Here is a 22,828-nt window from a genome sequence, read left to right as displayed (position 1 = left end):
GCTTAGTTAATACATATAATAAGACATTAAAAAACAATGTCTGTACATTAAATATTTTTCCACAAAACTGATAGGAGGCGCAACTAAAGAAGAGTCACAGAAACCAAAAAATCAATTGTCGGAATTTTTGTCTGTCTGTCAGTCTGTCTTTCTGTCTGGTACGTTATAACTTCGACACTACGCAACGGATTTTTTGTTTTCACGGTTGGATTACATATAATTAGGAGCATTGTCAAAACTTTGTTTCGTCAAAATCGGTTAAGGGAAAAAGAAGTTATGGCTAATTGAAAATTTACTTCAAGCACTGCTTCAAAACTTTTAAACACTATAACTTAATATCTTAATCTTAATTAAAACTTATATCTATCTGTTTATTCACGCATCACACAAAAACTACCGATCTGATTATGATAACACTTGGTACAGTTATACTTTAATATTCGGGGCACAACACACTGGGTACTGAGAGATTTTTTTTTATTTTCCTATCCGATTTTTTAATAGATGTATTTTAAACATGTGCTGATAGTGTGAGAGGAGTGGGAGTGGAAGTGGAAGTAGGAGTGGGAGTGAGAGTGAGTGTGAGTGTAAGAGTGCGAGTGAGAGTGAGAGTGAGAGTGAGATCTCACTCATATTTTTTATTTTCTTACGGAAACAAATACTTTCGAAGATTTATAACGATTAGAAATATCGCTTGACGTCACTTGTAGGTACTTTTTATATGTAGAAATTACGTATCTTCCCCCACTCCTACACTTTGATTCTTTTTATCTAAGTATTGTAATCTTATATGACAATAAAAAAAGTATCTAATAGTTTTTCACTACCTAATTGGTGGACTAAATAGATATTTAATTTTCATACCCTTATACTGTCAGCTAAATTTGTATCGGTGTACTCAATTGTTGGTGAGCCAAATAAATAAAATAAAATAAAATAAAATACCCCGTCATCATCCCTATTGCAACAACCAAATAACAAAACACATACAACGAAAGAGATCCCGTCCATTAGTTTCCTAAATCTGTATCAAGGAGTTTGTCTTATATGTTTTTCTTTGATTTGGTAACCGATCAATCTCCCTCCCTGTTACTGATTAATTATTCTCATTAACTTACTGTGTACTTTCGACTCGATTACAACGTTTCTTTCCCTTTTTGGGAGTACCTCTTGACTATCGACTTAAGGTAAGCGTCCACAATCCCGCATCGCATGTTACGGATTTTAGTTTGTCTTGTATAAAAGCTACGATGCGTGCGATGCGGGTCTGTGGACGCTTACCTTAGAGGATTTAAAAAAATGGGCTTTTCGATATTTGTAATTCACACTTAATATAGGTCTGGAATTGCACAGCGTTCGAAAATGGACTATATTACTATGTATAAATACTCATAACTGCCAAAGAAATTATGCAAAATAATTAAAAAAAAAATTAAGAAGTTGTATTTTATGTACTGTGAAATTTGCATTGGTTCCATAGGATATAGGATTCCATAGGATAAATTACATAAATGGTGAAATACATGCAACGTCACACCTTTCATCCCCGAAGGGATAAGTAGAGGTGCACATTATGGCATTATTGTTTGAAGACTACTGTCTTCAAACAATGATTTTTAGTGAAGGAGAACATTTTCCCAATGTCTCCCAAGACGATGAAGATGACTGCGCGTGTATTATTGCAACGACCTTTATTCAAGATCCTAGCCTGGAGGAGACTGGTTGCGGTGCTTACAATGTTCGCATTGGGCTCACGCTTCTTGCGCCGATGTGCCCAAAAGAAGTAAGCGTTTCATTTGCGAATTATGCCAATAATTCCGTCACTTTTATCTATATGTCATTTTGTCCATTAGCAGTATGTCATTTTGTCCGTAGCATATGGACAAAATGGATTATCACTGATCTCAGTTAAATTTTGTTTGTTTTTTTTTCTGTTGATTTATTACTATAAATGTTTATTAGTAACGATAATTTAAGGACCAAAGATGATTAATGTGAACTATGACTGTTTTGTGAACTACCAATAAAAAGTTATAATACAAAAACAAAACTATATATCATTTTGTACATACTTCCCTACAATTAATAGTTCAGCCGACTACCACCATTCAACCGAAAGTTTTCATTAGACATACATAATAGAGGTGGACCCCATCATTATTTCGTAAAAGTTGAAAGTTTTAGTAATTTCGCTAACATACGCGGGGATTATAACATAGTAGGAAGTTTGGATATACTGACCTTGGCAGTTGAGGTTCGTAAAATATTGATATTCCATCAGGTAACTCGACATATACGAGTAATTATGTTATTTTAGCTTCTGCCGGTTTCAAAGAGCCATCAGACCATCACAGATGGGGTTAAGTTGGGCTGATGCCGATCCGGAGCTGTGGACTGCCTAGCGGGCTACCAGGGCTCCGGCTCGGAAAGCAGGAGTAGGAACAGGGTGGTTTTTAGTCAGTAAGAGTCTGGCACTCCCTCTCGCATCGCCCAAGGCAGGAGAAGTCATTGGATGATTCCCCCCATAAAAAAATAAAAATAGTTATAACCGGTTACATGGTCACACACCGAATGATCCGGGAATCGAACCCAAATTGAACACTCCTTGCTCGATATCGTGCATGAAATCACTCTAACGATAAAGTAGTCAACTCATTTTCGAATTAAAAATAAATATCTTTTTTTCTCTACGTTTCTTTTTTTATTTGTATAAAATATACGAGTATTCACTTTAAAATTGATTGTTAAGCTTCAAACTATTTGTAAACTATAAATACTTGTATAAGCACTAAATATACAAATTAATCCGTTTGTTTGTTCAACTACAAACACTAGGAACCCCTTGGGAATCTAGGTCTTAGTACTAATAATAACAAGGAGTCTAGTACTCTGAACTACTAATGTTCACGAGATGGAAATTCATTATAAATTAAATAAGTGTAAAATTGTAATCTTGCTTTTAGTAGATTTTGCTTTTAATTTTACGTAATTTCTTAAGTGTTTCTAAGATCAAATGCTCAGGAAAATCGTCCTTTGATTTCAAATTGGGGCAAAGTGTGTTTGTTATGTGAAATTTCAAAGCGTTTTATATTATTTTTATATACTCCTAAATACATACTTACAATGTTTAATTTTGAAAAAGAAAAATATTATCATTTATGCGATTACTGGCTTCTTTCAATGGCCTGCGGGATATACCGTGAGATAAAAAGTGTCCTATGTCTTATTCCAGACCATAATCCACCCCTGCTCCAATTTTCATTGTAAACCATAAACATACACACAAATTCACAATCTTTCGCATTTATAATATACTAGCCACCCGCCTCAGCTTCACATGGGTGCAATGGTGATATATTATGCGTGTATTATTCATATAAACCTTCCTCTTGAATCACTCTACCTATTACAAAAAACCGCATCAAAATCTGTTGCGTAGTTTTAAAGATTTAAGCATACAAAGGGACATAGGGACAGAGAAAGCCACTTTGTTTTATACTATACATAGTAATACTATACATAGTATAAAAACAAAGTGGCTTTCTCTGTCCCTATGTCCATCACTATATACTATATGTATATAGTGATGTAATATTCAGGTCGGATATATCGACATTGAAATACAAAACAATAATTTAAAAATGTGAAACAAGAAAATGGGAAACAAATGAGGGTAGGTGTGAAATGTCTTCACCGAGCGTCATTGAGCTGTCATTCTGTCTCTTCCTGACTTTATTGTGGCGATGTCGCGTCGACTGTGCGTCAGTGATAATGTTGCTGTTATTTCCAAATATATTGTTTATATTTTTAAGTAAATATAAATTCTACGTTCTACGTCAAATTAAATTTCTAAACAATGCCTAGTTAAAAAATAAACTAAAATTATGTAACTTAAAGATGAACTATATAATAATTTGTTTACGTGTATTTTTCATTACGTGCCGTAATGTGCACCTTCTGCCCACCCCTTCGGGGATAAAAGGCGTGATGATTCATATACCTATAATAAAATAAGAAAAAGTACGTGTCTAAAATTTTTTCATTACTAAGTGACGGACTAAATAGATTTTTAATTTTCATACTCCGTCATTATCCCTATTCACGTAGTCTTTCCAATATTGTACCCTCGGTACGACATTGTTTTGCGTTTAAAGTAATCGAAACGAGAGCGCGTTCGACGCTATGATTGGCCGGCTCGAATAAATCAACCAATAAGAGCTCCAAACGCGATCTCGTTTCGATTACTTTAAATGTAAAGCAAACTCATACTAAGGGTACTGGTTTAAAATAAAGCATATATAAATACAACGTGTAACAAAAAGGGGGTATACATATCAAGTGCATGGTTTCTAGATAACATAACAAACGATACGGGAAGGGTTTTTTAAACTCATGTTTTCATGGTACCAAGTTATGAATTTATCAAATCGCGCCGGCGCACGATTCAAAATTAGCTAGACAGGTACTAGGCGATCAGATTGACATAAGAAATGTTTCGTAATATTAGCGAGTGATCCCTGTAGTGTTGTGACACGTTTGTATGATTTGAAATCAAGAACTATGCGATACCAAGTATTTGGTGCAATTTTTTTTAAACGTATTTTGAGCTGAAACTTTGTGTAGAGATTCTATTCAACCTGTATTCATCAGGGCTTCTTGATGTATATGGGTATTTTGTTACACCCTGTATAGCTGCCATCATCCCGACGCACTCCAAGCTTCATTATCTTGGTACTGACGCTGACGGTAAAAGCATCCGTTTTTCTTTCCACGAATAAAAATAGCATTCCTTAATATGCAATACCTACCTAATAAATAAAATATATATTATTAGGCCGTATTTAAACTTATTTTTTAAAAGATTGGACTATTAGAGTTGTGCTTTTTAAATTGTCATTTCCTACTCTTGCGCGGTTTCACCAGCTCCTCGGCTTCTGTTGGTAGTGGCGTAATGTTTTCCGGAGCTGCGGACTACCTAGCAGGTTTACCGGGGCTCCGGCTCAAAGCAGGAGAAGGATCAGGGTGGTTTTTAGTCAGTAAGAGTCTTTCAATGAGCAGGTGTAAGAACGGGGTGGTTTTTAGTCAGTAAGAGTATGACACTCCCTCTCACCTCCCCAAGGCGAGAGAAGTTATTGGATGATATTACCACAAACAAACAAACAAATTCTTCAGTATTATTAAATGTGTAACCTCACTCGTATGATGAAACACAAAAAGGTGTTATGAATGTAGAAAAAAAAATCACGTTACAGTAATATTTAATTCAGTGATCTTGTAATAACCCGTGTGTAGGGTTTCAAAGTCAAAATCAAAATGTAATCATGTGATATTAACAAAGAAAAAAATAAAAAGAAAAATGTGACGTTATCTGACTCAAGTTGTACCTTACTAGCTTTTTCATACAATTTTTCCTCAGAAGTTTAAAAAGTACCCATTTTGGAGTTTGTTTGTTTGAAGACTTGCTGAACTTCAAAACTGCTAGTTCGATTCCAAAAATCCTTTTTAAAGTCAAAATTTTAACCAAAATAGACCAGGAAGGCACTTTTGAACGTCAAAATAAATATAATAACCTGAAAAATGTCTGTCTGTCGGTCAGTCATGTGTCATCAGTGAAGCTATTTGCTCGTTTATTTAAGAAAACTAATTAGCTTAAATTGGATTTTAGAATCAAACTAGTATTTTCAAAGTTAAGTGCCTTCAAATGAACAAACAAACAAACTTCAGCTACATAGATATACATATTATATCGTATTAGTAAAGCTGTGTATAGAGAAAAATGAAATTAAGTATTATTTACGTACATATGTCAGTAGAACCTTACAAGTTCTTGTTAAATTAAAATTCCTGGATGTTTGTAAATGACAAAACGTTTTTAGGTATTCATTTTCCTCTTATTTTTCCAAATAAGGATGATGACGGGGTACGAAAATTAAAATATATTTAGTCTGTCAGTTAAGAAATGAAAAAATATTAAACATGTATAAAATAACAATACTTAGTTAAAACAAATCAAAGTTTAGGAGTGGGAGCAAATACGTCATTTCTACGTATTAATATGTAACTAGAAATGACTTCACGTAACGTGACGGTACGTTTCAATTCAAGTTTCCAAAAGAAAAAAAAAATACGTGTCTAATGTTTTAAAATAATCTACAAGACGGACGTTAAAATAAAAATTGGTCATTTACCCTATTGGCAAAAAGTGTATGATTAAGTGTTTTATGCACTTTTGCTTATCTCACTAGTATTTAGAAAAAATGTATTCACTCGTTCGATTAACTCTAAACACTAACATCATCTAGGGAGGCAGATCATCCACCACAGATGGGGCCCAGTAGGGCTGATGCCCGATTCGGAGCTGCGGACAACGTAACAGGTTACCGGGGCTCCGACTCAAAGCAGGAGAAGGATCAGGGTGGTTTTTAGTCAGTAAGAGTCTGGATGATTTGGATCCCCCTAAAAAAAGGAGGCAGATCATCATCCATCTACAAAGTGTCTAGGAAAACTTTGCGAAGCTGTTAGTCCAAAACTAAAACATAATACATATGTCAAATTATCCATTTACAACAATAAACTGCTTTGCATATCACCTACACGCTTTTTGTTTCAGGGCAGAAATACCTCATAAATTGTTTGAATCCATTAGACATCCCACGCTAGTGCTAGCTATAGTGTATCGTTTGTCATAGCGAATGCAAAACACATTTGTTATTTTTATTTACTACATAATATATATAAATAAAACCAGTATAAACTAGGTGAAAAATGAATTTGGTCTGTCATGTCGGTTGCGTCTAAGATACTGTTTCAAAGTACATACCTATGTAGTAACGAATAGCGACATTTATTTAAATAAATATGTGTTTTGGCAATTCTTTTTTTTACATAAATGTTGCCCCACACTATGTTTTGCTCTTGTTTTTTGCGTTTATAAACATACAATTTCGCATACACATGACATCTAGACCCGAAACAACAATTTGTGGATCACACAAAGAGTTGCTCCGTGCGGGAATCGATCACGCTACACGTTGCGCGGCAGTTGATTACCCTGCTACCGCGGCAACCATGCAGTTAAATCGTCGTAATTTGTATCAACTATGGTCAAATATTTGAAGTGTGTCTTGGATAGTATTAGCACTAGAATAATTGATAATAATGTATATCGGAATACACCAATTGCAGTTTAATCGAACATTTCTCAGTAAAAGTATGAAGTTCTACAAATTTCCAACAGACACACCTATAATTTTATTATAACATTCGTGAGACATACTTAAATTATTATTATGTTATCGGCTTACTCACGTAACTGTTTGACGAGGAACTCAACTAGTTTCAAGCCATCCTAGAGGCTCATATAGATGAGCAGCATTCCGCGACACACGACGCGGCGATTATCGCGCTGCTACTGCTAACTAAACTAACTGAACTAGTTGAGTTCCTCGTCAAACAATTACGTAAGCCGATAACATAATAATTAACAGACTCACTGTTTATTATGAGAGATCTTCTAACAACTGCTGTAATCTTTAATACGTATTTAGACTATCTGTACCTAAATTAAGTGCTATTGTAATTTTGTTAATAAATAATTAAATCTTATCTCTCTCATTACGTTTAAATATTTATTCCTTAAGTCTACGGAAAGCTTTTAGTTAAAATGCTTCTAATGTATAATTTTTATAATTGTAATTATAATGTAAGTTAGATATTTAGTCCACTGAATTATTTGGATCATGATATTTAAATATTATTTAACTTTACAGGTCTAAAAAATGTTTTAAGTGCTTCAATATTCTTACATTACATAATATACCTATCATTAATTTTATCATAATTTTCGTGTGACATACTAAATTAATTATTATGTTATCGGCTTACTCACGTAACTATTTGACGAGGAAATCGACTAGTTCAAGCCATGCTAGAGGCTCATTTTCATGAGCAGCATTTCGCGACACACGACGCGGTGCAGCGCAGGTGCGCAGTAGCAGTGCGACAATCGCAGCGTCACGTGTCGTATATATGTTACAGCCAAAGTAATAAATCTTGATATTATATATACTGTCTAGCAATTATATATAACGACTACTCAATTTAGATAAAGTGATAAATGACACAAAATTAATCACATTAACTAGCAATTTTATATACTATCTTCGAAGACTTGGATAATGTAATAAAACGAGCAGCATGCAAGCAAACATGCAGCATGTAGCAGGCAGGGTTTCTGTCATGGCTCCGGCGCTGCGGGCCTCCGGCGGCCCCACGCGCGCTAATCGTCACAGACGGCTTTCGCTCACCACCGCAGCTTCAGCTTGTTGGCCAGCCTCAACCACGGTGGGTCGCTAGCAGCCTCCTCCTCCTTAGCCCGAGGGCCGCCTCGCTCCTACGTGCCTACGCAATTTTAAATTACACTCTAGGGGTAGGACAAACAAGACTACATGGAGTCAGTTTTGGGTACATAATTCGTTTCTGTCACTAACTTTTGTTGCACAGCATATTACATTATTATTTAATTGTTACAGAAACTATAGCAAATTACTTTGATCAGAATTATGTATGGGTCACTACAAGTTCACTACCACCATTTCCTACATAAGTCATAAGGCCTACTAACGTTATGCGACTCAAATTTATACCAAAACAAATTAGTCTTTGATCTTAAAGACTAATTTTTATTCTTACAAGTTATTCTTACAAGTAAGAGTCTTGTGATATTTTGAGTTTCACATGTATTATTACTTTGACTAACTTGGACTTCCTATTATGAATAATGTCCAGATAAAGTGATTAATTTATTACATTGTCTAGTGAATTTGGTATTTATATACAATTATTCATAATGACCAGTCATTATAAATAATTGCTATTTAATCACTCTGACTGTAACATATATATAAGTAATAAGTGTGGGAGAGCCATGCTTCGGCACGAATGGGCCGACTTGACCGGAGTGATAAATCGACCTCACAGAAAACCGACGTGAAACAACGCTTGCGTTGTGTTTCGTTGTGTGGGTGAGGTTACCGGAGGCCCAATTCCCCCCTTCCCAATCTTCCCAATCCCCGATTCCCGAACAACAACCCTTAAATTCCTAACCCTCCAAAAAGCCGGCAACGCACTTGTAACGCCTCTGGTGTTTCAAGTGTCCATGTGTGGCGGCGATTGCTTACCATCAAGTGATACGTCTACTTGTTTACCGGTAAAGAAAAACAGTAATTAATTATATCATTACGCTGAATATTCCGTAAAGAATAGACAACAGTAATGACTCGCCTATTGTTGCTAGTATTTTTATCAGGTTTATATCAACAGCCCGTGATAGTATGTCTGTATGCTAAGTTTAAGATAAGCTAGAGTATTTATTATTTATTCCTATAAGCTAGATTAACTCAAATTGTCTTCGCATATGGTCGCCACAAGTATGTCTTAAGCTCACAAATAAACATACAAATTGTCACATCATAAAATAATTAGGGTTCTCTTGGACCCTTCTTAAAAGCATATAATATCTGAGTTATATTTCCTTTCTAGAGACATACTGAACCTAATTTACATATAAAGATCATAAACCGTCTCTGTCGCACCCCGATTTAGTTAAAGGGTAATTAAAATACTCATTATAATTGGCGTTCTGGGGTTTAAAATATAACCGCGGCATGTTAATATAAATTATTTGTGTGCGGTTGTCTGTTCACACTAGATAAAGAGTTACTGTACTCACGTAGTATGGAGGCAGCCATTTTGGATTTTGTGTTTATATTATTTTGTTTACATAACCATGTGATATAGGCAAAGTAGACTGTATTTGTCACCACCTTCAAGGTGCTTTTCCACCAGAGATGTGTTATGCTGCGTTGCTGTGGATGCGTTTAGCTTCCACCAATCATATTCATTGGTACACATAGCTTAGCACTGTTTAATTAAGATATGTTTTGATATGGCAAGATGCGTGCCATGGATGGTTTCCCTACTATCGATACATCGCATACTTGAGCTGTGCATCTTCCTCGTGCAGCTACTTTATGGCGGCACATTTTCATAGCAGATCTTACTTGCACAGCTGCATAGCTTAGTGTCAATGGAAACGGTCACATAGTTTCACAGCTTATCTACTCCTATTACATCCTCGCAGTATAGTAGCTATACGGGTGATATAAGAGTCGATTCATGAGAATCATTCAAAGTAACTATGTGTTACTCGAGATTATAATCCGCCCGGGTTCCAGATTTTATCTCGATCTCTTCAGCCATTTTGACGTGATTGAGTCACAAACATACAAACTTTAGGTAAGATATCTGAGCAACAACACTCTCTGACAATCATGATCCTTTTATACTGCGATCTCCAATTTACTTGCCAAGCGTGGTGATTATGGCAGATCCATATTTTGAGGAGGCTTCATGGTACAGCGGTGGACTTCCACGACTTGTGGTTGACGAGGATGTAACATATTTTAGTATCACGCTTGTGGCTAAAGCCATCGTAAACGATAAGGGATAGGCAGTTGTGTACTGCTATGTTTATTTATTATTGGATTTTATGGTTAGGATTGCGGTAACATTTGGACCTAAAGGCCTATTTGTATCGGGCAGATTACAAAAATTGACTGGATTTCGAAATTTTCAGTAATTCAAGGCCTTATAGTCTTAATGAAAATAGACTTCAGTATAATTTAGTAAAACCTATTCTTAGTGTTACCAGGTACATGTGTACCTTTATCTACCTCTTCAGGAAGTATTATAGGTAATGTTATATTGTACTACTATACTTAATCCAGAAATCGAATCCAGATCTGTTCACTTTCCGGAGCTGCGGACTGCCTAAAGGGGTAGTTTTTAGTCTGTAAGAGTCTGACACTCCCTCTCGTCTCCTCCTAAGGCGGAAGAAATTATTGCTTGTGTTTTTTAATAACTACCACTATTGTACTATTAAAATTGTTTATAAAGGGGTTAAATAAATAAACAAGCGCAGATGCAATTTCTCTATTATTTGTATAATTTGATTTTAAATTGTATAATAATAATTTACGGTTATATTCAAAACAACGTTACGAAGTCTTACATTTATATTTAATCACTTAATTTAACTTTAACAACTATTCTGTAGAGCTACGATGCAAATATAAATTATATTTATTTATAATACAATTTATTTCATTGCATAAATAAAATAGTTTTTATAAAATAAATTGGAATAGCAATTTTATGAATAAAATTAAAAAAATTATGAATAAAAAATTTGGCCAATGAATTTTGGATAGGCTATTATTAAAATTGTCCTCGGTAATAGTCGTAATATAATAGGAAAATTGTCTGTATTTATATTTTATTAATAAAAGTTTCATGGAAATATAATTTGAAGTTATTTATACTTTCCCCTACCAATTAATAATAATTATTGACTAAGTTTCAAGGAAGTAAACTGAGTGAAAAATGACGGTGTTATTAAAAGTCAACCTTTAAAAGTAACTATGCTCACTTTTTGTTAGGTTAGATAGATAGATATAAGCGGAGTAAAAATCTATTGTATTGTTAGTGTAGCATGGATTTTCGCAAAGTAACGCCTGATTTTATTCTTTATGTTAGGTATTTCTCAGAAAAATAAACACTGTTTCAGCTTCATTATTTATTCAACAACATAAATGCGAGTTTAAGCTTACTCTATAACATACTTCGCTATCGTAACTCCACGTTGACTATGATTTACAATGACTTTAATATTTTTCATCCATAAATAACTACATTTCATTTATAACAATAATTTACAAAATAAACACGGTTTATACATATAACCAATAAAATAAATATTACAAAATAAATATTGAATTATAAATAAAAAAAAACATAAATTGAATTTCTCATTTCAAATCACGCTTTCTAATACATTTTTAATATTCGAAATGCCTAATTTATGTGAATTATGCAGTCAAAAATCTTATAATTATTAATTAACTGTTTTGGTATGGAAACTTGCGTGGAAATGTGAAAAATAACAAAACACAAAACAAAATTATATATTCAGGTTTCCATGTGAAAATTGGCTGGATTTTTCACATGAAAATCTTTAATAAGATTGAGGTAGTATTGATATAAAAAAAAATAATGCCTTTAAAAATAACAGCCTATGTTCAAGGTAGGAATAAATAAACAGGTATTTTAAAAAAACGTGTCCCACCCAAGTTTCCAATAGGGTTATCTCTTAATCATAAATTAACAAAATTATTTAAACGTCAAAATAATTGTCGCTGTCTTCGACTGAGGCGTCGTCTGCCGATCGCTTGCCCAGACCGAAACTGAAGCGATGCATGTCCCTCTCCCTTTTGCCTAAACCAAAGTTGAATTTGCTGCTCAATCGCTTGCCCAAGCCAAAGTTGTAGCTCCTCGCTCGCTTGCCCAAACCAAAGTTGTACATCGGTAGCCGCTTGCCCAGTCCAAAGTCGTATGCCCTTGCCCGCTTTTCTTCGGAAGTTTCGTCGTCAGCGAAGCGTTTGCCGAGGCCAAAGCTGTAAGGTCGAGCGCGCTTCTCGTAACCTGTGTGCAATATAGAGAATTTATTTAATTTACTATTAAATAAAATCCACTAAAATAAGCCAGATCTTCTGAGACTGGCAAATCTCAAATTACAATAATGCTTTATTTTTTTTACCTCAATCATAAATTATTAATTTAATTAAAATTCAGTGCTCTATATGAAATTATTCGTTTACGTAATTAACCTTTATAAAGTAAGAAACATGTTTTCTAAGAGTCTATAGAATTTTCACGTAAATTTTTATGTTATTTCGGATACATTAATGTTACTAAATAATTCTCTTGTTGGTTTATTGAGTAGGATTGTTTTCGGAAAAATCTTTATATTACTTTCGTTAAATAAATCTTCTGTTCAGTTATTATATTGATGAACGTTGCAATGACAACGTGATTTTTTAATAACTGTAGCGAAATCAGAAGTTATGATATGATCATTGTTTGATCCAGGGCTTGATGCTTATAAAACTGATAAAACATTTTACAAATACGGATTACAAGGTGCTAGATGCAATCCCTACGTTGAGTTACTTCGTTAAATTACTTAAAAAAACTGATAATGTCTTAAGCTGTTTTAGCTTACCGGCATCATCATACTGATCGAAGAATTCAGCTAAGGCAGCTTGGTCCAGGTCGCTGGTCAGAGGCTGGCTCTCGCTGGACTGGTCCTCGTCAACTGAACGTTTGCCCAGGCCAAAGGAGTAGGGCCTGGATCTGGGAACAAAAAGAAATGGAGCTGATTTTTTTTTTGTAGTTTGTAACATGATTCTCAGCACGGAATCTGATTTCATTGAGGGAACCAATTATTTTGTGGAATTCACAATGGTTGTTTCGAGTCAGAGTACGTAATAGGAGATACACAATCCTATATGGATTATGTGATGGTATGATTGTAAATTCCCCTAAAATAAATAGGTTACAATGTAACTCTTTTACACGTCAATCTCTTAAATAACTAGATGAGGCATTTCCTATCGGAATACTCTGAGAAGAAATGCCGAAACAAACTCAGAGGTCATAGTCTCTTTTAAAGTCCAGACAAAATCAGTTAAAGATGTATATATAATATAAGAATAGAATATAACATACCTCTTGCCCAATCCAAAGTTGTAGACAGGTAGTCGTTTATATTCTGACACGTAGCTGTAAGCCCTCTTGCCCAACCCAAAGTCGTAGTGAGGGGATCTCTTCTCAAGAGGGGCAATGTGGTCACTGTGTGGCTCAGTGCCCTCATGCACCGGAGTGTCGTGAGGGTCTGGTTCGTTCTGCATCCTCTCTGGAGCGCAGAGTGCTACTCCAATCACGAGGAAGCAAACTGGAATTGATGGGTACAGCATTCTGGAACAAGATAGATTTTTTTATTAGATTTTTTGACATTTGCTAATTGGTTGTTGTACTTTTTTTTAATAAACTAAGAGTTATACTATATGTAGTTTATTATATCACTATTTCGACATCAATTAAAAGTTGATGAGTTGGGTAACAAATGCTTGTAGCTTTTTGCAAAATTTGCTACATAGAAAAGAAAATAAAGAATGGTTCAGTAAAGTCAGTAGCTGTTATAACTAAAATGTATGTTTTTAAAGAAGTTATTACTTTCGTCGTTTTAACTGAAACAATTAATGGATAACTTGGTTGACTATAATTAAATATAGTTCCGTAAGATCGGGGTAACTTTGATCCAAATTTTTAGACCTATAAAAAACAAATAATATACTCTTTGATCTAGATTCGTATTGGTTATAGAATTTGGGTTAAAGCTTAAAAATCATAATGACTTCTCCTGCTAGCTCCTTCCTTATCCTGCTTTGAAAACCTTTTACGTTGGTCAAAGAAGCTCCTCAAAAGGGTCAAAGAAACCCGATCTTACCAATTTTTAAGTAGAATGATGAATAAATAATTATTTTATTACAAAGAAAATGCTCTTATTATGCCCTGCCATGCCTCTCATCAATGGATATGGGGTACATGTGTATGGTACACAATATTTCCCCTTAATTATGTTGACTGCTTCATTAGGGTCGTTCGGAAATGGGGTGTTAAGTATACGCCTTCGGAAAATAAAGAGCGTAATGTTATGGTATGTTTGTTAATTACAACTACGGGGTTAGCAGTGGTCTATTGCCAGTAAGATAGGCTGACTCGAATTTAATTTTAGTGTAGACTTACTAGAATTGTACCTGTTTAATGTAATATAGAATATATTGTACGCAATTTCCGACATGATATGTAAGGTCAGAGAGTGTTTTGTTCAAAATCATTTTCAACAATTATGTTTTTTAATTTTAGTTTTATGACCAAAATTAAAATTAGGCGTAAGTACAGGTACTTAAGCCTTACTTACTTACTTACTTAACTATAGGTCTATAGTATCTCTGCCGTACCACAATCCTTCGATCCGCTACTCAGAATTTTGAAATAAAATACTCAATACAAAAAAGAAAAAAACATTATTCTTTCAAACTGCCTTACTTTTCTTTTCCGAATTCGAAAGAACTTTCTTCCTTTTACCGATAATGAAAATAAACTCGAGTCTGACTAAGTTTCGGTTAAACTTACAAAAGTATAAGGAAGCTGTATAAACCAGTTATCTATGGACATTGGAAGCCGGTAATGTGTGTATGGTATCAAATACCTTTAGAAGGTAAACTTCTTACACAACAACATCACGCCTTTTGATCCCCGAAGGCGGACACCGAGGTGCACATTACGGCACGTAATGCCGCTGTACAATGTACCCACACTTTTCACCATTTATGTTATAAGTCCCATGTAATAGGGTGTGAGCCTGTTGCCATATACTGGGTACAATTCCAGACTTGGTGCTACTACTGTGAAATTTTATAAAAACCAAAAAATGCCCAGTAATGCTTTGCCCGAACCGTGAATTTAACTTGAGACCCCTTGTCTGGCAGTCGCGACCATTCAACTAACGAGGCAGTCTTTAGAAGTTCAACTTATTACTTACAAAAAAATGTATTTACTTAGCACGTACATTTGCTGTTGATTAGTGACTTAATATCTCTCATATTAATTCTCGGAATGGTGGGGAGAAGTGCTCTTCCACTTAAACAAGTGAGATGTAATAGCTAAACTGTCAAATGATGTTACCGTTGCCACTGATACCAAGCTATGTGGCTGGGCGAAGAAGATGTGCAGCTTAAGTGTGTGATGTATCGATAGTAGAGAAGCCATAGCACACATCCATAGCACACATCTTTCCATATAAAAAACATAACTTGGCTGAGTCCTTTTATACGTATGGTGACCTTATTTTCATATACCGTGGGCAAAACCAGACTCTATTAGGTAGCTACTGAATAGTTTAATTCTTTTTTGTTTAAATGAAGAAAACATCGGTCTAGTTCTGTGTGTATTATAATAACTAGTGTTATTTTTTTAGTTTTAATGTCCTTATGTCTTATCTACTCTATATACTTCTTCGATTGAAGAAGAGAAACAAAAAATATTATATCGAGTGTATATTATTAACCTTCTGAGTTCTCTATGTTTCTTGTATAATTCAAGTAAATGCGTCCCTCACTTATACAGGAGGGACCGTGTCCTCCTTCCTCGTCTGATCACTTTCTCCCTTTTAATTTTATTTATAGAGGTTTCTAAGTATAGAGTAGATTAAGTAAATTATCTACTAGTCTAACTGCCGTATTCAGAGACATTTCATGACTACTTTAGTAACGATTCTGTTCTGAAAACAATTGCTAAGGACTAGATTATGTAACTATTAAACGATTTTGAGTATGGTGGTTGTAGTTAATGTGTACAAATACTAACCTAAGACTCTTAAAAAACAATTCGCTCTTTATCACATTTTTTTTATCGCCACGCCTTTTTCCCTCGAATGGCGGAGGTGCGCATTTCGTCACGTAAGAAAGCCCCGAAATGCTTTACCCGACCCGGGAATCGAACCCAACAACCCTTGCCCGGCAGTCACATTTGAGACCATTAAACCGACGAGGCAGTCAACACATCACAATAATCCTTTAATATACCACATTATTTCAAATCTTTTCAAAAAATCTCACTTATTAAACATCACAAGTATATGAAAGTATAAAAAAAACTGCTTTGCCACATTAAACGTAATGGGATAACGTTATAAGTAAACTTGTTGCAGCAACAAAAAAGGGATTCAAACCCACACGAGCAAAGGACATGTGTACGATAATTATTTTTTAATTAAAACCTGAAGGTTTCAGCTGAAAAGCACTTCATAACTAAGTGTTGACCTTATAAAGTAAATTGAAATCAAAAAACGTTAGCTACAAAGAGATTTCTGTCCTGAAAAAACATTTAAAATGTGAAACGTCATCTTTTTTTCAAACGTGTGTTTATGAATAATAATAACAGAACATAACATAATGCTTTTTATAACTTGAAAGGATTTTTTTATTTGAAAGCCATGCTTCGGCACGAATAGGCCGGCTTCACCGGAGTAATACCACGATTCAACTGAAAACAAACGTGAAACAACGTTTGCGTTGTGTTTCGTCTCAGTATCCACCGGAATGATACCACGGCCTCACAGATAGTCGACGTGAAACAACGCTTGCGTTGTGTTTCGTTTCAGTATTAGTGTACCGAAAAAATATAAATGCTTTGCTGTCATGTACATGTATAGACCAAAAGATTTGGTTAAAGGAAGGTTTATGATTCAAATACAACTAATTACACAAGTTTATGCTGAACTGTACAAGGTCCGAATATTCACCATTTCTGAACAATAAGGGTGAGGTTTCATGATAGGCGGAGCGGAATTACCTACATATAACCTGGTCTAACATCCTCGTCTTTTTGCTTCACAGTTTACGGATGACACGCAAATGTTGTGTGGAAATGGTTTGGATCTGCGCATCCATCCATCAGAGGACAAGTGTTTTGTTGAATGACCAGGTAAAATCAGAATAAAATGAATGCGGTATCAGACAAATTGAGAACTTCCTTATTTTTTTAAAGTCGGTTAAAAATAACGTTGGTCTAGTCTTCGGTGATAAACGTCATAGTTTTCACAGTTTATTGTGATATACAAGACATTATTGTAGATTTCGCTTTTATAAAACTGCTTTTACAGATATCCGCTCCGCTTATGGCGTGTCTGCAGCCTTAGTATCCTTTGTCCAGTATGACTAAGTTCCAATTAATTTACTGACGACTTTGGAACTCGATTAGTATGTATTAAGTTTATGAATGGAACTATACAGACCAGAACCTTGGTCTAGAGAGATATATGTATGTATATGTAAGTATACGTATAAGCTGTGCATGTATCTGTAAACACATTATGTCTCATGGTATTGTTAGAAATCATTATCTTACAATTGCAGTTCTGAAATGAAATGAAATGAATTTATTTTCTGTAAATAGGTTACAAAAGAGCACTTTTACACGTCAAAATTTATAAAAAAAATCTAGATGAGGTCGGCATTTCCTAACGGACTACTATGAGAAGAATTGCCGTCTGAAGTACAATTGGATTTGATATTATAGCACAGAGTTCGGTTTAGAATGTTCCCTAATACAGGCTACGTTCACTTAAAACCTCCTATCACATTAATAAATAACATGATACATAAAGTATTATTGCTATTTTTTATCAAAGTGTGGGAGAGTCATGCTTCGGCACGAATGGACCGGTTCGACCGGAGTGATACCACGGCCTCATAGAAAACCGACGTGAAACAGCGCATATTATGTAAGTGACATTACCGGAGACCCAATTACTTTTCCAATCCCCAATTCCCAAACAACCCTTAAATTCCTAACCGTCTAAAGGTCGGCAACGCACTTGTAACGCCAACCGGTTGCTTACCATAAAAAAATATATCAAAAAATTGTATAACACACAAAGTATTGATTTGTACCAGTAATTTAAAACGAGTCATTCCCGAAACACAAAATTATGTTCAAATTGTTTGTTAAACAACTTTAATCTTTAAGGTAAACACAATACTTATAAATGAACCTCACCTGACCTTTGAGTATTGATGCTTTAATGACTGACCTTACACGAAAACCCATCTATCTTCATTAGAACCACAAAAAATTGGAAGGTGTACATACATACAAACAAATAACCATATATACCTGTATAACCAACAATATATAAGGTGTTCTAAAAGTGTCTGCCACGGCTTTAATGGGAGGTAGGGTTGTGTTTGAAGATTACAATAGTGAAGAAATTTCGTACCCTGGTCCAGTTAATTCAATTTGAGAACATAAAGAAGTTGAATAAACATGAACTCTTTTCTGCAAAAAGTGGTTTTACAAATACGCACGATGTGTTGCAGAGACAATGAAAGTGATAGCTCTTTTATAACAAACTGAAACATCGATTTTTTTGTATGAAAAAAAAAACTCATAACCAATAATAATATTATAATTTATATTTACTAATGTATTCTTCAAAGACAACACTACTTCCCATTAAAGCCGTGGTAGATAATTTTAGAACATCTTATATATGGCTGCTGTTCATTCGGGTAGGCAAACACAATGGACTGCCAAGTAATATGATTCTGGTACATCTCTTCCGTTCCATCTGCATTAAAAATGAAATGACATGTTTTCATTCATAATTTGAGAATGACTGCACAAAATTAAATATACTTTTATATTTTTTGTTGATGACTTGCTGAACTGCTCTTTAAGGTACTCTTCAACAGTCGCGTGGAGTATGGAATTGTGCCCATTATATGACAATAGGCTCATCCTATAGAACTTACAATTATCTTATTTTTTTTCTTCAAACAGTAACCCAGTCTATGTAAAAACGTGTAAACTAATAACCTCAAAACCAAAAAGGTTAAATAAGAAAATTCTTGGAAAAGCTAAATATATGAAATACACCTACAAAACAATATAATGTGTTAAACAGAACCAATTATTTTTACGCCACTCAGTCTGTCAGTGGTGGTACGCAGTTATTTTATGTAGGCAGACAATACAATATACTATATATTAGGATTAGGCTTACCTGTATTTATTTGTACTAGGACACGTCCTTAATAACCCTAATCCAACACAAATGATTTACGAAGAAAAATCCAAAATATTGAATCGAGGTTTTTAACCGACTTCAATAGGCTAACCCCCTCTTACATGGGACTTATACCATAAATGGTGAAAAGTGGGTGTACATTGTATAGCAGCGTTAGCCGTAATGTGCACCTCTGCCTATCCCTTCGGGGATAAAAGCGTGACGTTGCACTTCAAAAAAGGAGGTTCTCACTTTCTCAGTTTGACCTGTATGCTCGCGTTTGGTTGAACCGATTTTGATGCGGTTTCCAGCATAGTATTTTTCAAACTCAGGAGTAGGGCTTTGGGCCCTGAAAAAGGCTTTCAAAAATTGAAAGCTATCCCTTTAAAAAAAGTAATTGAAAATAATTTCAACATTTTCTTGGGAAAAATGAATTGTTGTTAAAATTAAGACATATTTTCTCGAGACTATATACTTGAAGCAAGATTGATGTAAACATTCGTATGACGTCACCGTTAAATGGGCTGTGACGTTATACCTATTCTGCATTATCTAATGTTTCTACAATAATTAAAGTTATTCGAGACCCAAGTTAGAGTCTTTTTAAACCGTGTACAAGTAAAACTATCTACAAAATAGTTCGTTAAAAATAAGCCAATAAACACTAATTTAACATTATGAATTATGACTCAGTAGGAACAAGGTTAAAGCCTAAAAATTGCTGAAATCCGCGCAAAAATAAGCTCACAAAGTTGCTTCATTATGGGCATAAAACATTCCTTTTATATCAAAAGAGAAATTAGTAGGGCCTCCTAAGCCAAGCCCGTTACAAGCTTAGCAGATGGGATTAGCACTTATTACAGAATTTTGACAAAATGTCGGTACAAACCGCTGTACCTATAAATACCGACAGTCTTAAGCAGGATGTTCACAAGGAGAGATACCACGGTCTTTAGGAAACCGGCGTGAACCAACGCTTGCGTTTTGTTTCGGTGTGTGAATGAGGTTATACGGAAACTCTATTCCTAATTTTTTTTTTTTTTTTTTTTTTTTATGGAACATGCCGGCAATCGAGCAGACGTATTACCTGATGGTAAGCAATCGCCGCCGCCCATGGACACTTGAAACACCAGAGGCGTTACAAGTGCGTTGCCGGCTTTTTGGGAGTTAGGAATTTAAGGGTTGTTGTTCGGGAATCGGGGATGGGGAAGATTGGGAAGGGGGAATTGGGCCTCCGGTAACCTCACTCACACAACGAAACACAACGCAAGCGTTGTTTCACGTCGGTTTTCTGCGAGGCCGTGGTATCACTCCGGTCGAGCCGGCCCATTCGTGCCGAAGCATGGCTCTCCCACACTTAAATTCCAAATTTTTTGACTGCACGGTTGGCGCGGTGCGGGTTCGATTCCCGCACGGAGCAACTCTTTGTGTGATCCACAAATTGTTGTTGTGGGTCTGGGTGTCATGTGTATGTGAACTTGAATGTTTGTAAACGCACCCACGACACAGGAGAAAATGCTAGTGTGGGGCAACGTTTATTAAAAAAAAAGGGTAAGCAACGGTGCACATTACGGTATGTAAAACCGCTATACAATGTAAGCCCACTTTTCACCATTTGTGTTATAAGTTCAATATAATAGGGGTAAGCCATATTGCCATATACTGGGCACACCTCCAGACTCTGCTACTACTGAGAAAGTTCCGTAAAAAGCCCAACAATACTTTGCCCGACCCGGGAATTGAACCCGAGATCCCTTGCCCGGAAGTCGCACTTGCGACCACTCGACCAACGAGGCAGTCGTAACTCCTCTAGTGTTGCAAGTACTTGGGCGTCGCCGATTACTTACCGTCAGATAAAACGGCTGATCGTTAGCCCCCCATACCCTTAAAAAATATAAAGCTAAAAGTATTTTAACCTTTATCCCAAACGACGATAAAGTCGATTATCGCTTAGCGAAAAGAGTGCGGTTGTAGTCGGGTGTCTTTTGAAAAGGAATGCATGGCTCATTTAAAATTCAATCGTATGGTTTCGCAAACAAACAGGGCTATTCCGGGAAGTTTGTCGTATATTGGAATACTGCCGCGACTACGCTAAGAATGTAGTTTGAAATTACTACGATGTTTTTGTTTGGGATTCAGATACTTTTCTAAATCGATGTAGAAATGTGGGCGTATTAACTGCCGTACTCATAGACATTTGATGATTACTTAAACTAATTATTATGTTATCGGCTTACTTACTGTTTTGACGAGGAACTCGACTAGTTTCAAGCCATGCTAGAGGCTCATATTCATGAGCAGCATTCCGCGTCGCCTCGTCAAAACAGTACGTGAGTAAGCCGATAACATAATAATTAATTTAGTATGTCTCACGAAAGTTACAATAAAATTACTTAAACTATTCCTTATTAACGATTTTATTTCCAAAACAATTGCTAAAGACTGCTAAACATTACACTCTTTTTTTAGGTATGGCATTAAGTTTCTATTTTGGTGATTAGAACAAAATGTCAATGAGTTTATTTAATAATTCGATTGACTATAACTAACTTATAATTGTTTGAAGTCGCGGCATGGTTTCCTTATGTTTAACAGTAGTGTTTCAGTGAGTTTCGTATCCTCTGGTGTTTCAAGTGTCCATGGGCGGCAGCGATTGCTTACCATCAGTGATTTATAGGCGTGTTGCATAAAAAACAAAACATAACAAATATAATCAGTTGTCAATTTGATCAGCAGGTCACAAGTTATGATCATGTACTTAAGATTGAATCAAGCCTTAAACTTAGCTGTCACGCTTGCAACGATGAAGCAAGTACAAAGAGGAGATGCCATAATGTGATTGTGCACTGTGACACAAAAAAGACGTCACTACCCAATAATAATATAAGTAAAAAGGTGTAGATAGGTTTGAAGCGCTTAGAAAGTGGCACATTAAAAATGTGGACAATTGGCAACGTTTTTGTAGGACTGCTAGATGGAAAGTAGAGAGGGGAGAGGTTTCTAACGTCCAGCGCTCCTCGTAAAGTGTCCCGTATTTTGTTAAAGGGAAATCCAGTTGTGTCTTCTCCTCTTTGTATTTGCTCCATATATACTTACGACCAATAGTATAACGAGATAAAATCTATATTTTTCAAAGCTATTTAACTTTTATCCAGTAGGCACTAAACCTTGATACCTTCATAAATTCTTGAATAAGTTCGTAGCACTTACAGGCTTGTCGTTTAGTTTTATTGAAATGAAAAATGTGATTTATCGACCGATTGATTTTCTATTCTATAGAATACGAGCTAAAGTTTA

At 35.3% G+C, this 22,828-nt stretch overlaps 1 protein-coding gene across 1 annotated transcript in view; it reads right to left on the bottom strand.

Annotated features, from left to right (window-relative positions):
- Positions 1-11,620: 11,620 nt before the first annotated feature.
- The window catches only part of LOC118271371 (allatostatin-A), a 73,609-nt gene continuing 62,401 nt past the window's right edge, over positions 11,621-22,828 (bottom strand). The window contains exons 2-4 of the mRNA XM_035587450.2: positions 13,627-13,875; positions 13,121-13,251; positions 11,621-12,540 (exon numbers count right to left, since the gene is read on the bottom strand). Coding sequence (XP_035443343.1) covers positions 12,233-12,540; positions 13,121-13,251; positions 13,627-13,874 — 687 coding nt within the window. The 5' untranslated portion in view covers position 13,875 and the 3' untranslated portion in view covers positions 11,621-12,232. The remainder of the gene's footprint in view (positions 12,541-13,120; positions 13,252-13,626; positions 13,876-22,828) is intronic.

Source organism: Spodoptera frugiperda, chromosome 9 (assembly GCF_023101765.2).
Source record: "Spodoptera frugiperda isolate SF20-4 chromosome 9, AGI-APGP_CSIRO_Sfru_2.0, whole genome shotgun sequence".
NCBI lineage: Eukaryota > Metazoa > Arthropoda > Insecta > Lepidoptera > Noctuidae > Spodoptera > Spodoptera frugiperda.
This window is presented reverse-complemented; position numbering and strand designations above follow the sequence as displayed.